Below are 16325 nucleotides of genomic sequence, written 5' to 3'. Positions count from 1 at the left end.
ATATGCAATAGGTGAGGCAATTCCTCTTTTCATCCAGTCAAGCATTACGGAAAATCAAAAAGGGTCTTTCCTAAATTGAAATTCTGTCAGCCTCTCTGAACCACATTTAAAGCAAAGCAGCAGATACTTGTGGCCAGAATAGCTTCTGCTTGTTTCTTTGAATGCAGAAAGGGATACTGGCACATAGTTTGAGTCATAATGCCAGAAAGGTACAAATATTCTAAAATGACTGTGCCAATAAGTTTGAAAACAAAAGAACTGCAGCTTGCATACAAGATGAATTTTTGTGGAGATGTGTGGTTATAAAACTTTTAGATGAAAGCTATTATTTGCATGCTGCAGAATCATCAGAAAAAAAAGGTCATCCCAGCATATGACTTCAGAGGTCAAGTCAATCTTGGAGACAGCTAGAGAGCAGAAGTATTGCTAACTCCCTGTAAACCAATTTCTCAATCCTTTCTTAGGCAGACTTTGCAGAGGGGCACCGTAAAGCCAGACACCAAAGCATCTTCTTACCAATATCAAATCACGTTAGACTTTAAGATGTTTTAATTGCAAACTTAAATTAAATAACTGTAACTGCAGGACTGCCCCGGTTCTGCGTAAGTGTGGTTAATAGTCCCACAGAAAAGGGATTCTAATGTCGCAAACTGTTGCATAAAACCGGTCACTTTTCTGCCTCTCTACACTGTCTCCAGATTTTGCAGCTGGGGGTTAATTTTGAATCTTATGAATTGCTCCCTTTTACATGCACTGTTGCTTTGCATTAATACCGAAAGGCAGATATGGTGGGGCACGGCTCCCTTTCCATTTCCATTTCCCTGCGGCTGCAAGCATCCCCCGCGACCCAGCGGCCGGGACGAGGCCACTTGGGGGCGATGTTGGCCAGAAGGAGCTCCGCTTTCCCCGCGGCTTTCTAAGCAATTGCACATTTCAAGTGGCAAGATTGGTTTTAGACAAATGCTGAAGAATTTTTCACACTCCACCAAAGCAAGGACCCGAATTATACCAAAAGGGAAAGACGGCAATTGTTCCTAGGCCGCTGAAGTTCAAAGCCTAATTTACAACTAATGTACTTCAGGTTTGCCTTTAAGAATAAGATATGAAAATCTGTAATGAAAGAAAAATAGGAAAATCTTTGTGTGGGATGCCCCTTTCTGAATACATTGTGCATCTGTTTTAATGGGCTGCTGCAGAGGGAAAGCTAGGATGGAGAAAATATCTGTAATAGGAGAGAGGACTGCGTATGTGAAGTTTTGTTGGGAATTTAAACTAAGGTGTAAATTGCAGATTAAATATAATACTGTGACCCTGTGTCACAGGCCAGTTCCCTCAATAATGATGACAGATAAAGAAATGGAAATATAGAGCAAGATGTGTAATGCCATCAAACACAGGCTTCTGCTGAAGAGCTGCTGGAATGAAAATCTGAAAATGCATTTTCATGATCTGGCATCTATAGGAAGCCATTTCACAGTGAGGGATTTTATAAGAACGTGGGAATAAGCTGCACCACATAGTCTTGTTAGAAATTTCTGCAGAGATGCCTTGAAGCATGGCAATCAATATTGATTATCACTTCTTCACTATTAAGTGGATTCCATTGCAGACCTTACATACCTGCTCAGACAGAGAGCTGCTGTACTTTTTAGACATCCTCTTCTTCATCGTTTCTTTTACAGACTTCACCTTTTTGCCCAGAGATATACGGGAGGCAGAGGGTGATTTGATCACTTCTTTATAAACAAAGTCTCCTTCTTTGCCCTGCAAAATAAAACAGGGTTCAAGCCCATAAAACACAAGGACCATTTTTCCCCTCAGTCAGCAGTCACTGCAGAGGTATCCAGGCAGATGCAGGACAGCAGCACGGTGTCCTGTTTTCTGCTCTAAATTCACTGTCGAGACCTTGTGCAAACCACTGCAGCAGTCCACTGCACCTTACTCCAAAGGCCTGATTTATCATCTTTTCTGCAGGTACTGTGTGTGTAGGTGTGTTGGGGTCTGTTAGGATGCCTTTATCCCTTTGAATTTCAGGTAAGCATTTGAGCTGATGATAGAAAACTCCATGGTTTCAGGCTAAGCCCTCCCGACAGGATATACAACAGTAGTTGTGGCTCATGTTGGTCAATACTACATACAGTTCAACAGGAGTAAAGGTGCCTCTGAGGTCCTTAGCCAAATATGTGTCTGTGTGCGTATATATATGGATACCTACATTTGGCTACCCAAATCTACCTTTTATTTTAAGACAGGCATTCAGTTAACATCTCTTGATGACCATCTCTGTGGTTTTACTGTGGATTGTTTATAAAAAAAAAGGGCAAAAAAAGCTACTAAATCTATCAACCATGGTAGAAGGTTACACTTGCACAGTTATTCTTAGGACGCACACCAGGGTACTGCCAAACTAAATTAGGTGGTCCATATATAGTGGATGACAAAGGCCAGCTGCTTTGAACACATTTAGTGTTTTCTAAACCAGCTTAAGATACCTAACATTTACTTACGACATAAGCACACACAAAGCATTAACATGGATCAGGTGACATTTTCCCAAGCTTGCTTACATGACTCAGCCCTCAGACAGTCTTTCATTCTAAAATGTGTCAGGACCACAGCAAGGTAGTGGTTCTATTACAGCCACTACCAGCACCCTCCATTGGCGAGGGTGCACCAAAAATCACAATGCAAAAAGGACCAAAGCCTCTTTGGCCAAATGGATTGACTACTGAATTTGGTCTCTGACTTGGTTCAATAACCCTTCTGAGGGCAATTTAGGCACATAAGATATCAAACCTAAAATCAGTGAACACTATATTCTACATAAAAGGTTTATCTTTTTTTTTTCTGAAGTTATGTGTGTTTGCTACTTTACTAAAGTTCTCCCAAAAAGTTTCTCTGAAACTCAGCTGATACTTTATTTCTCACAATTCTATATTTTTTCCTTCACAAGTTGTTTGCGATTACAAGCTCTTTGGTAACTTTTGGTCTTTTAGCAGAAATTAAGGACAGCTCTTTGCCTATCTTTTTGGAAAAAAACCCTTCCACTTAATAGACTTAATGTTTTCAAGAAAAAATCCTTGATCTGTGCACATTATTCTGGTGCTCTGCACCTCTCCCACTACTGATGCTAGTAGGGAAAAATGTAACATCTAGATTTCACACTTTCCTCTATCAAAACCAATCTGAACAAAATATGCCAAAGTATGTATGTTTAAAGATAAACACTGTAAGCTTGGAAGTTAACCTTTTTACTGAGTTGAAAACTGATGAATAAAACCACCACCCAGTTTTGGCTAATTTAGGGGTAATTTATGAATTTAAAAAAACATAATCAGAAAACAAAAAACAACCACAAAAAACCCAGCTGACATAAAAAAGAATATCATGCTGGCATATAAAATGTTTCACAATTTAGATTTGATTTAAGTGAGCAGAGAAGTTATCAGAGCCAATGTTGAAACAGAAAAGAAAAAACATATATGGGTAAAAGGAAAAAATATGTTGGCAATTTCCTTTGATATAATGTTCTGGCTCTTTTCAGTCCTGTTATTTTTGGCTGCAGGCTGACCAACAGTAACGCTGGGATCAACATGAGTAACATAAAATGGAATTAATTCTCAGGGGAGGGTTTTTAAAAAAAAAAACAAAAACCAAACAAACACAAAGAGCTCTGAGATCAATTGCGCAGCACCCAGCACAATGGGACCCTGATTTACTCCAGAGCTCTTAGATACAATGAGAAAACAAATAATAAATCTCTTACATAACGACTTCCACCCAAATAACTTGCAGATCTTCAGCAAATGAAAGTTTGTCCCATCATTCCAAATAGTAAATATTTTTACCAAGAAAGTATAGTAATCCTATGTTTTGCCTGGGGTGATGCCCCGAGGAAGTCAGACATAAGAATAGCTCACAGATGTGCCCTCAGATCTGCGCTTTGATCACTTGTTCCTGCCTCTTTACACATATGCTATATAAATACTTGTACACACATGCTATATAAATACTTATACACACATGGATATGGGTGGGTACGTTATTCTCAAAGCTAAGGAAGTTTGAGGTTAACAAAGATACTCTGCTTTCTTGGATCCCCAAACTGTGATTACAGACCTAAATTACACTTCAGTCTATTATAACTGTATTGCGCATGTCATTTTATGCTATTTCAAGTCTGTGCCTTCTTGTCTTCAACTCACCATTTGGTCAGAACTGTTTCCAATATGAAGAGAACGATTTGTCAGGTCAAATCCTCCAAAGCTACAGGTTCTCTGCAGAAAAAAAAAAAAAGGATGGACACAGTTCTATCACAATGGTCAGCTCACTCAAAAGATCTATGACTTGGAGAATACCGGTGAAAACACAAATGTCTGCAAAAATGGAAACAAACAAACAAAAGGATGGGAGATTATAAATCAAGAAATCTGTTATAAAGCAATTTGAGTAATTTGTCTTTTCCAGAGACAACTCCTTGGCCTAAGGTCTGCTGCTGTTGAGTCATCTATCGCCTACTCTTCTTTTTAAAAAGAAAAAAACCTTTTTGGTCTGAGGAAACTGTTGATTTTATGCATCAAGTTTTCCAGGGTGCTGGCAACTCCACCTCAGCACTCCCATCTGCCTTCATAAGTAAGTCCACAGTAGCACTGAAAGAGAGAACCACCAATCTTTTAAAGCATTGAATAACCTACCTTCTGGGAATAGCTGCATAGACTCCATTTCCACTGAAATACAGGGAAACGCTAGAGGCCTTGTAAGGCAAACCCTTGGTAAGAGGAGGGAAAAACTCGCCCAGCTATCCATAAGCATTGTGTCCCCGGAGACTCATCAAGCCCTGATTCCACATAAGGTATTTACCATCACACTTGTGGTGATATGTGGCAGCTCTGCTACCTCTGAGAGAAAGTACACTATGTTTACAGTGCCACAGTCATCTATTGGAGTGACTCAGTTTTGGCTAAATGCACAAATGCAGTTTATCATAATCTTCCTGAATAAAAAAAAAAAGAAAATGAGCACTATGACACTGCTTCCCTCCCAAGAGCAGAGGGCAACCAAACTCAGTACAGTTGTATTTCCACAGCCAACCATTGTTTAACTGTGGCAGATGAATCTCTGCTAAAGCTTTGGTATCACTTGAAAAAAGACCAGACACGTAGGGGGCTCAGAGAGAATCCAGATTTTTTTGCTTTGCAATCCAAATGTTAAAACTTTGACTTTTTATTTGGCCAGTGGACAGCCATCTGCATAGTACTCGAGTACCTGGGCCTGCCAGAAATGTCAGAGGGCAATCCAGGGAAATGAAGGTATGGTAGACACAATTTACTTGCATAACTTCCACTCAGGGCTCTGAGTGTGGGTTGTGAGACAAGCATATGTCTGTTTGAAGTATTCTCTTCAGAGTTGAGTTGAGACAAACAGGAGACAGAAGATCAACCACTTGCGAACCATAAGTTCTTAGGGCCTGAACTACCCAACAAAGTTAACTTCAAAGACACCTTAAGACTCAGCTAAGCATCAGATCAGACCTGCAAAGGACTCCCCAGTCAGTACTGTGGGTATGTACTTGGGAGTCAGTGAAAACTCACCACCTGAGAACTACTGGTCTGCTTTGACACTCTGTTAGGAAGAAACAAGCTCTGTAAACTGTGCCATTTAATAAACAATTATAGCAATTAGTTCTATTAAACATTCTTCCTGCCCTGTTCACATAGTAATAGCTGTATACATATTAATAGCTTCTAAAAAGTTTTCTTTTCTAGCTTTATGTTGGGTGCTGCTTACCTACAGTGCTTGGATGACAGTTTTTGTACCCACCACAACTCTACTAGAGCTCAAAGTCAGCTTTGTCTAGGCCCCACACACATTAAGAAAGAGTGCTGCGATATAGAATTATTTTAAGTGGTTTTTTTTTTTTTCCAGAAGGCAATATGACTATGGCATAACTTCTAAAATTGTTTTCGGAAAGCATTTGAGACCAACCACAACTAATAAGATCAGTTTTTAAAGCACAGCATTTTTAGCTATGAGTAATGCCGTCCTCTGAAGAGTCCATTTTAACTAATCCTACAGTGTACAGTAATCCCAGCAATGAAGAGAGGACATGTGGAACTGCTCTGAGCAAACTTGTCTGTCAAACCAGCCAGAGCTCCTCCTAAAACAGTCTTCTCAGAGAGCAGAATGTCTGTTGGTTGAAAGCTTCTGAATAAATGTACTGTATTAAGGATGCTTATTTTTTCATTCTGGACCTCCCCGTATGTTTAACTTCCACCTTCAGATTCCTGTAGTAACCCTGGCAATACTGTACCAAACAAAACGTCTGTGGATGAGGAGAGGGATATTCAATGGAATGGCCATGCAATCAAAAGTATTATAATTTCGGGAGAAAAGAAAAACTGATGCGATTTGAAAATTTCATGCATGTCCAGGTCACTGAAACAAATATAAATGACAAAAATGAATGGCAAGGCAAGACAGAGTGACCAATTCCACTGAATACATAGGCATTGCAATTTCCCTGAGGTTGCAGCAAACAAACATTAAGTGTTTCTAGGAGGAAAGAGTAGCATTAGTTGAAGTTTGCCAGCTTTTTGCCATTTCAGGAAGGAGTGTGCTGAAAAAGCTAGTAAGAGCAGTGCGTCTCCACCATTTACACCATTCAAATGAGGCTGGAGGAGCAGCTGACTGAAGAGCTCCTCAACAACAATAACAAAATGCTATCAATTTCTTCTCCGTTTGTAACTCTCTGAATTAGCAAAAGTGAGCCCAGATGGTTTCCATGGTGAAATTACTATAGTAAAGCTACTTATTAGAAGAACTGAAAAACTTGTTTCTGTCATCCGTATTTGCAAAGACGGTTTCAGAGGGTATTCTTAATAACGGGGCATCTCTAGCACATATGAGCATGCTCTTTTGCCTGAGATACCCCTATTATTCAACCAACAGAAGGACAAGTAAGGTTTCTTTTATCACTGTAATATCCTCATGGGAAAACAATGTCTTTTGAGTACAATGTCTGTGAAAATAAACAGTACCCTGTGCAAGGCAGGGCAGGCGATCAATGCAGAAGAAATAGTGAAGCTGCCAAGAAAGAACGTTGGTGGTATTGGTTAGGAAAAAAACCTATCTATTTTGTGGCCAGAGAGCAAAACTTGAACCATGAAAGCTTGGTCACCTCCCACAGGTTATTCATGGAGACCAAGACTGTGACTTATATCAAGAATACCTCACACCTGAAGAAATGTAGCAGACACAACTCACAATAAATTTGTAGTTCAAGAGGAAAAGCTGTTTGTACTGTTGTTCACTGGAATATCTTGCTTAATGCTGTGGGTGCACTGCTGTTTCCACCCACTGAAGTAGGGAACATATCTACATTGTCAACTACGTAACAGACTAGCTGGCTAAGCTTTGGAGGTCTGGCTGGCCCCAAAGGCAAGTTCCTAGGAAACTCAGGATCATGGTTAAGGAAACTGTCAAAACTGGGTCATATGATCAGGAAGCACCTTTGGATCTCTCTGGAGTGCTCAAATCACTTGATTTCCCATTGTTCAGCACACTTTCCTTTTTCTGGCCACACCCCCTCTTCCCTTTCCACATCGTTCTGAGAGAAGGTGCCACCTTCACCCCATGCTAGAAAGAAGGAGCAGTGGCCAGGGACAGAGCAGAAGGGGCACTTTTGGTGGTGGTGAGCAGCAAGCGGGAGGGCAGTGCCTACATAATGTAAAACTCCCTGTCGTTCTGCAGCTGCGTGTGTAACAGAGAATACACAGCTGGGTGAGTGAACTGATGAGATGCAAACTGAGAAGGGGAGGGCCAATATGAGGCAATGACAGCAGGAGAGAAATAGAGTACCGTTGACTAAGGACACTCTAATCCTCTGAAAATTTTGTTCATTTTCTCGGTATCTCTTTAAGAGAATACTGACTCCCAAAACATCACAAATAACATGTTTATAGCATCTCAAAGCTCCTCTGTCCACCAGTGATCTTAATTTCTGCACTAGGTGAATTCAAAAAGCAGCATTTTGTTACGGTTTCTCTCTCACACTGAGTTATTCTGTACACATAGAAACTGCAGACTCACAAAACTCTTCTCTGATAGGATTATACCAAACTCTTTCCTTATAGCGGAATTACAGTGCTTAAGAGTTTCTAATGGCAAGGAAAGCAGAAGCACTGAATTTTAGTTACAAGTATAAAGCAGAAAGTATTGACTGCAACCTCACAGAAACTGGAAGACCACCTTCACGGCAACTCTTTGACTCACAGACTTTTGGTGGATTCTCAAGAGAACCCTTTTAGTACAGCGATCCACTGTGGCAGCCCACTTCCTCTTGGCCTCCTCATCCTCCTCCAGCAGGCATCTCCTTAGGTCCTGCTTGTCGGCCTTGTTCAGGGTCCTGTCAGTAACGGGACGCACCAGCTGTGAGAGGTTGAGGTGACTGTACAGGCTTCTCTCCACCACATAGGTAATATTGAACTCGCTGACAGAAGTGCGCCCTCGTAGCCTTCTGTTTGGGAAGCCACAACCTCCACCCCCTTTCGTTTTGTGCTGCAGTAATTGTAGGTCACAAGTTGCGGGAGATGCTCCTTTCCTAGCAGGGCGCTGGCAAAGAAAAGCTCTGGAACAGGAATAGTTAGTATCCATTTTCTTCAATCGGATCTGCTTCCTTACACTCTGAATCTCCTCCAGGGACACCAGAAGATGGTGCTTGTGCCTGTTGCTGTCATAAAAGCAAATGCTTTCTGTACTTACCCCATGGCTCAGTGAGCCGAGGCTCTTCTTCATTTCCCCATCTGTCAAGGAGCGGCAAACTTTCTGGGTCTTCTCCTCTTCTGGGTAAGAGAAAAATGTCCCGAGTTTCTTGGGAGGCTTGATAAGGCCACGGCTATCAGTTTTGCTGAAGGTCTTCACCAGCTTCCGGTTAGCTCCCCACGTATCAAGACTGCTGGATGAGGGAGAAGTAGTAAGTGAGTCCGAGTCGTCCTCCGGCTGCTTTTCACAGGAGCTGTCAAAGTAGAATTGCTTCTTGTGAACTCCAGAGTAAAGTGCTGATCTGTCGTCCAGTATAGGAGAGTTGTCAAGTGAGTGCTCTTCCACACCTACAGGGGACAAAAGCAGCGCAACGTGTGTCATTGTTCATAATTCTCTGAGATGTTTCCCTGTAGAGCCTTATCGTATTTATTTAAGATATCACCTGCTTAAAATGGAAGAAAATTCTTCCTGATATAAGCAACCCAGAAGGTATTTGCAAGTGGATAAATCTGAAGTGAGAGTTCTGGGATGAGTTAACAGTAGACAGATGACAGCAACCTGTAAGTAAACTCGTTGTTTTAAGTTTCTCTCTTTCATCTGCAGCTAAGTAAGACCACAGATACTGTCACTGAGAACCCCTTAAAAGCTGGAGTTGGGATCTATTTCTCATGTTTTCCTTCTGATACTTGCATATGATACTCAGGTCTAGAGATTACAATAGGTCAGTAGTATACCCAGACATTAAAAACGAAACAAGTACCTCTCAGGTCCAGTTTTCCAATACCCAGTGCTGCTGCTGCTGCTGCAGAAAGCAGTATTTTTCCCAGAAAGTAATGGAGCTGAGCTCCAGGACGAAATTAAAAGTTCTGGGTTTTTGATGGGGGAAGAGGGACTAATTTTAACCAAACAGAATTTACTTAAACAGATGCAAGGAAAAAAAAAGTAGGTCAAATTGTGGGTGTGCCAATTTCAACAATGTCCTGGTAATGACAGAAACACTTGGGTTTCACCAAATACATATTTCACAGAAAGGGAAAGAGACTTTTTGCAATGCAAGTACTGGAGATGGGCAAACAGCCAGGTCTCCTTTTTGTAGCGGAGGAAAGGGAATAAAGGACCTGAAGTTGCAATTCCTTTTCACATTTATCATTTAAGAAACTTTTCTCTTGTGTTTTCTTCTGAGCAAAGTATAGGCTCAGGTATTAGATGGAGTAACACTGAAAGAGTCAAACAAGAGTACACATCCTCCTCAGTCCTGTCTGACAAATTTCACAGCATTCATGGGTATATACCAGAAACACACACAGAAAGGTGGCTGCATTTATTTCCTGCCAAAATAAATTTCTTGCTTGACTCAACTTTGCCTTCATCTTAATTGCTTCCACAGTTTTGCAGCAGAGGTAAATTTGAACCATTACCAAAATACCTATGATTTACTAAACTTGCTCATTCAATAACAGGGGACACATTTCAAGATGAAAGAAGATTAGTTGCCCTGTACAGGCTTCCTGTCTGACCTTCAGTTTGCTCTTGTTGGCAAAACATATTTGACATATATTTGCTGAAACAAAAGATGCTATTTTACCAAGATAAAACTTGCTGTGACAGTGAAGGGATAGTGGATCACACCTGACATACAACTTTCATTCTTGAGAACTTTTACAGGGTAGGTCTGTAGTTTGGAGTCTGATTTTGACACCACTTTCACTGGACTGTCCCACTTGCTCTTTTCCCCCTCTACTTCTCAATTTGAACAAAAAATAGACATTCTCCTGGAACTGAATATGTGCTGATAAACAATTTTAGTCCACTGAGTAAGTATGTTTTTAAACAGCTTGTAAAATATGCATTGTGTGTCAACACTGTAACAGATGTTATTTGGAGTAAGTCCATGACACAAAGCCACAGATGTAGATGTGATTTGTTTTTAAATGCTGTATACGAATGGTCCCCAGGAATTAGGAAGCTTCAATTACTTCACTGACTAGGAGCAGACTAACACAAAATACACACGGATTCAGATATTGGCACATTCTAGTGAGGATCAGATCAGATATATATGTAATGTGATAACACAGTCAATAGTAGAAATGTGGGAGAAGGATCTGGGACTAGTGTACTTTTCTTTAAAAACTACAGGAACTTATAAGGGAAATTTGGCAAACTTGTTCTTTGTGAAGAAATTTTTGAGGAGGATTATGAGGAATCTTTCTTCTGGGGAACTGCATGTCAGTCTTCAAACCAAGCCTACTCTCATGCTTTGTTAAAGGATGTTGAACACTGATGAATTTATTGAAATTTTACTGATGTTACTCAATCAAATTTTATACCCACTCCCCAAAACCTAGCCATCTAGGATTTCACTCTAGTTCACAATCATAATACACATTCAAATAACAGCAGCAAAGAGCTCAAGAACCAATCCAGTCAACCGCAGGTAGCCTGAAAGGCCAGGCAGCAATCCCCAAATCTGAGCACGGTATTTTTTGTCATCTTGCAGAGCCCTCTGACATATCCAAATGGGAATACAGACCTACGTTACGAGATACGGGGATGGACAGCATTTATGAAGCACTTTTAATTTGCCACATGAAAACTTGGATGTGGGGAGAATTTACTGAAAGAAAAGTCATAGATATCTACCCCTAACATAGACTTGGCTACTTAAGGGGCCTTCTACTTATGTAGAAGTTACGTAGAAATCATTCATGCTGTTATTTAGCAATAATTGTTTTTGCTACAGAGTTTCACAAGAACCAATCTACAAAGGAACTCCAGAGTACTAGATGAAGTACAAACTCAGTTATAGATAATTTATTCAGAACAGCTTGGAGTTAAAACAGAGAAGACAGGTAGGAGATGGAGAAAGAAGGAAGCAGAGCAAATTTTTTTTGGAGATACCTGTTAATTTAGTGATTTGGGCGGGGGGGGGCAGGGGTGGAAGACTGTGGGGAAAAGGAACCTGAAAGTAACTGGGACACTTAAGTGAAAGACTGAAGGAGAAAAGGAAATAAGGAAGTGAAGCACTGTAAGAGAGGGAATACAGAGCAAAACAGACAGTTGACGTACTGAAGAGAATGTCTAACCAAACTGCAGGAAGGCGTCTGCACACCCAGCAGCCCTTCAGCTGCATGCTCCTGCAGCTGCTCCCACCCCTGGAGCCCCTGGCTGATTGCTCCCTGCAGCTTTTCCCAGGCCCCCAGAGAGGGAGGGGATAGGACAGGCCTCTCTGGGGTCCTTCTTTCCCCAGAGCAGGGGAAAGATAGCCCTGTTTTGTTTGCCCTGTGCCATAAACCATGCTTTTCCCTCCAAGGTAACCCAGCTTTATGCTCACCCTATGAGCTGACAAAACCTGTTCATACCAAAACAGCTGCCTGGTCCAGAGCTTTAGACTGGTCAGGCCTTTCACACCAGCCAGTATCACCACCGTCACACAGGAGAGAGACAGGCTAGATCACAAATCTGCCAACAGCTTCCTGCCACATACACAAAAAGATGCACACGTTCTCCTTAAACGCACTAGGAAGGAATCATAATACAGCTCAGCTCACTGCAAAGCTGAGGGAAACTGGCATATGATCCCAGGAAGGCCACTAACGTAGAGGGGTGCCCACAGTTCCAGTGAGGACTCAAGCAGAGCTGTGCAGAGAGGTTCCTGAGGCTCAGGCTCCGTTAATCTGTGTGCTCACACACAGATACAGGTCATCCAGAGTTAATTCTGTGGCATGGTGTTCCCAAGGGCTGAAATTCTGTTTCTCCACCCTCCTCCTCCTCCCTTGTCTCTCCTCTCTCCCCCTCTCCCTTGGCAGCAGGGCTCATTCAGGAGCCAAACTGCAAGCAGGCTCCCCCAGAAGTAGGAGTTAATATTAAACAAGGCAGTTGCTATCCCACAAGAATGTCTGATGGAGTTTCTGTACTCTTGCCACAGGATGATGCCATGTGGTGCAACTGCACCACCGACCAGCCGCTACCCTCCCAAAACCAGCGAGAGCTTCACCTGTGTGCCATCCCAGACCTTGGAGGAGGGATCAGCATGGTGGTGGCTCTGCTTACCTCCTTGCTGAGCCTGTGGGGCAGCTGGCTGGGATTATTCATAGTCTTATTCCCTCCCCAGCATGGAGCATAAAATGTAAACCAACTTTTAATCTCTTAATGAGGGGCTCTCCAGCACTGCTCTGGGAATACCAGGAGATCAGCAGTAACCACATTCTAGGTTGACACTTTCCTCCTTCCACAGTCTCAAAATGCAACTACTTGGGTAAGGCATGCACCACAGACAAGGCAGTCTTTCCCACCATCCCTTAAGAACACTCCACCCCTCCCGCCCCCAGCCCTCCACTTTCTGTCCCCTCTAAACAGAAGCATACATTCATACACACAGTTTTAACCATATGCACATTGCTTTTTACCTTCTGTGCTGGGTTTTTTCATTTCTTCCACTCTTATGAGTTTCTTCCTGACTCTGCGAGTAGAATTCACCAGCTTGTGCAACCTCTTAAACTTCACCGACTCCTCTGTTTCATCATCGGATTGTTCTCTTGACTGGCAAAGAAACAAAGGGAATATTAATAAAGTAGTAGTTCCACGGCTTGCTCCTTCAAGTCAAGTTAACCCAGCTCATCTGCTGTGCTGTGTCAATGCAGCTCTGTAACTGCTGGTGTATTTTCAGCCCAGGTCAGACAGAAACATTTAAATTACTGAGTTTTTCTTTTTTTCTTTTTTTTTTTTCTTTTTCTGAAAGCGTGACATACCATTTTGATTTCTAAATCTGTGTAACGTAAGATCCTAGGCATTGAAATGCATTCCTGCCCTTGTCTTGCTTCCCATGCATTGTGTAATAACTACTTCCACGTCCTCTCTCAGTACGTTTCAGGCAGGGCTCTTTCCCAGGGCTCTTCTTACCGTACCAGTTATGCTCCTGTGGTTTGGGTCAGTCACTGCTCTGTCTGGCATCTCAGAACTTGCTGTTTAAACCTGGTTATAAACAGCCCGTCCGAACTCAAGCTCTGTCATTGACGACTTCTCTTCCCCCCCCCTCCCCCCCAGCCTTCCCAGAAAATCAAAAACAGCAGCACAAGAAAGGGACGGGAAGGAAAAGAAAGGAGGAGACCTCATCTGCCTCACTCACAAACTGCCACAGCTACAAAATATTCCTTTCTTCCTCCCTGCTCCCTACACTCCTCCTGAAGGCTCTCGAGGTTGGAATTAAGATGGACACAGCATTCCTCCAGCACTGACCAAGGGAAAACTCTGACCTTTCCAGATATACAGTGCAGTCCATATTCCCCAGCATCCCGTTTCGTTTTGCATCTGATCCAGTATGCTCAGTTCCAGCTGTTTTCCCTCAAGTATCAAACATTACAGAGACAAAAAAAAATTCCCCTCTTTCCAACAGCAGTGACACAACAAGCTGAAACAATCCATTCCTTGTGAACGAGAAGATGACTTCGATTTTCAAGCCAGATCCAACCTTCGATGTGCTACTTCCTCTGTTTTAATCAGTCCAGAATGTGGAAGGCAGCGGGGGGAAGGGAAGGGAAGGGAAGGGGAGAGGAGAGGAGGCCGGCAAGGCTCTCCAGCTCGGCCAGGACAGCCCTGGCACCGTGCGCCGCTGCACATTCCTGCGCGCGGTGAAGGCTCCAGCTGGACCGCAGTATGGATCGTATACCTTAATTTGTTTTCACCCGTGGTCCCAGCCAATTCACCGCATTCCTAATGGCCAGCTCTAAAAACCCTCATGCAACTTCCTGTCAGCGCAGCTATCTGGGTTTCCACAGTGTGCTCATCCTTTTTTCTCTTTCTCCTTAACACAACTTTTAAAATAAGAAAAATCCGCAACAAATGCAAGCCAAAAAAAAAAAAAAAAAAAAGAAGGAAAAAAAGAAAGGCTACCCGTCTCCTCTTCCCCAGATGCTGTCTTTTTATCCAGAGGCTGAATAAAAGACAGGCCAAATATGAAAGCACTTTCTGCTTTTCAAATACACTTAAAAATCAGGATGTGGTAATAACAGTAGATGCCATGGGGCAGGACACCAATTAGCAGCTGCATGGGTACACTTTCAAAGGCACAGTGCCTGAAGGAGCCAGGGCAGATCTGAAAGCCTACCTCTCATGCACACACCTCACGAGGCCAGCAGAACCACACCAGAGCATAAACTTCAGCCACTTTCTGCAAGGGCACCATCAATTACCGATTTACCACAAACTTCGTGTGACTCCAAAACAAGCAGGAATACCAAATGGACTGCATATGGTAGCAGAAATTGCCATTCTGCTGTCCGAGAGCCGCAGGAATGCATTTATTATGGGTACAGGCTGGCTAGATAATTAATAATCTTCCTTTGGGAAAAATAAGGCTGTAAAGAAGTACCAGACTTGTTTATATCAAGATAAATTAAGCAGTTAGATGACCATTAATTCAGAGATTATGGCTGGGACAACTTAGTGACATGTCAAACACGGCAGACCAATTTTGATAAGATGACAAATGGATTATTGACTGTAATCAAGAAGTTCAGTCAAGATTTCTTAGGTCATTAAGTGCATCCTGGTGAGCAACCATCATGCATTCTCTGCACTTGAGGTAAGTTTAGTTTAAATGCAATTACTCTAAGTCATTGCTTCCCTTCATTACTTTTCATACACCCTTGGTTTGCAAGACTACTGTTTGTAAAACTGAGCTCTACAAGACTTAGAGAATGGCTCATACCTGGTCGGGCTGCCCAGGATTTCACCAAAGACTAAACAGCTAGTCTTATTTTTGCACCACTGGTATCCAATAAAGAACTGTCCCCCTCAGGGCTATGAAAACTCAGCAATGACAATAAGAGCTTTTACAATGTCTGATATTGGCATTCATGACTACTACCACAAAAACGAGCGCCAAAACAGCCTCAGCGCAAGGTATGGACATCAAACCTGGGTGGGTGGTCCAGGGCGTCCCCACCACACTTCGAAATAAATAAAGTTCCATTGTAATCGAATGCCAGCTGGTTTTCCTCACCACTTCAGGACTGCCGACACCCTTTGAGCTGCAGTCCTCCACAGGCAGCCACACACCCTTCATAGTGCCAGTGCTTGGCCGAGAGAGGCGAGAACTGCTCCTGCTTAACAACAGGAGCCACCAGATAACGGGCAGACTAAAACCAAAGTCAGTCTCTCTCCAGCAGCCTATTTCCTATCATATTACGGCATGGAAAATCCTCTGTAAAGGAAAAGGATGGCTAATAAGTTTATGCAAAAAGGCCTAAAACCATCAATGACTCCGCCAGCGGTGCTGCTCAGGAAACTTTCTTGTCAAATAATGCTGATTCCTTGAAAATTAAACTGTTTTGAAAAAGGGTTACTTTAGTTTCGTTTCCTGTTTTTGAAACAATTTTTTAAAAAGAAAGCCTTGAAATTATCAAAAGTTTCCATTTTGGCACATGGGAAACAGAGCTTAATTTTCCAGCTCAAGCAATGCTTTCTTTTACAGCTAATATTAAAAAGAAAACAGAAATGCAAAGCATTCAGGCCATAAGCGACATATTTGGAAATCACTGAACTTCGATGCTTTGACTTCCCCG

At 42.3% G+C, this 16325-nt stretch overlaps 1 protein-coding gene across 7 annotated transcripts in view; it reads right to left on the bottom strand.

The window, feature by feature from the left end:
- SASH1 (SAM and SH3 domain containing 1) overlaps window positions 1-16325 on the bottom strand; it is a 565878-nt gene that overhangs the window by 20006 nt on the left and 529547 nt on the right. For 5 of the 7 annotated variants that reach the window (XM_064446996.1, XM_064446995.1, XM_064446997.1 and 2 more), the window contains 4 exons: window positions 13170-13302; window positions 8761-9107; window positions 4206-4277; window positions 1621-1764 (listed from right to left, as the gene is read on the bottom strand). In XM_064446996.1, coding sequence (XP_064303066.1) covers window positions 1621-1764; window positions 4206-4277; window positions 8761-9107; window positions 13170-13302 — 696 coding nt within the window. Of the gene's footprint in view, window positions 1-1620; window positions 1765-4205; window positions 4278-8760; window positions 9108-13169; window positions 13303-13667; window positions 13772-14015; window positions 14453-16325 lie in introns of those variants that run through there. The other 2 variants (XM_064447001.1, XM_064447002.1) reach the window with 2 other exon arrangements.

This window comes from Phalacrocorax carbo, chromosome 3 (assembly GCF_963921805.1).
Source record: "Phalacrocorax carbo chromosome 3, bPhaCar2.1, whole genome shotgun sequence".
Taxonomy (NCBI): Eukaryota; Metazoa; Chordata; class Aves; order Suliformes; family Phalacrocoracidae; genus Phalacrocorax; species Phalacrocorax carbo.
The sequence above is the reverse complement of the archived record's forward strand: the minus strand, read 5'-3'. Positions and strand labels throughout refer to the sequence as shown.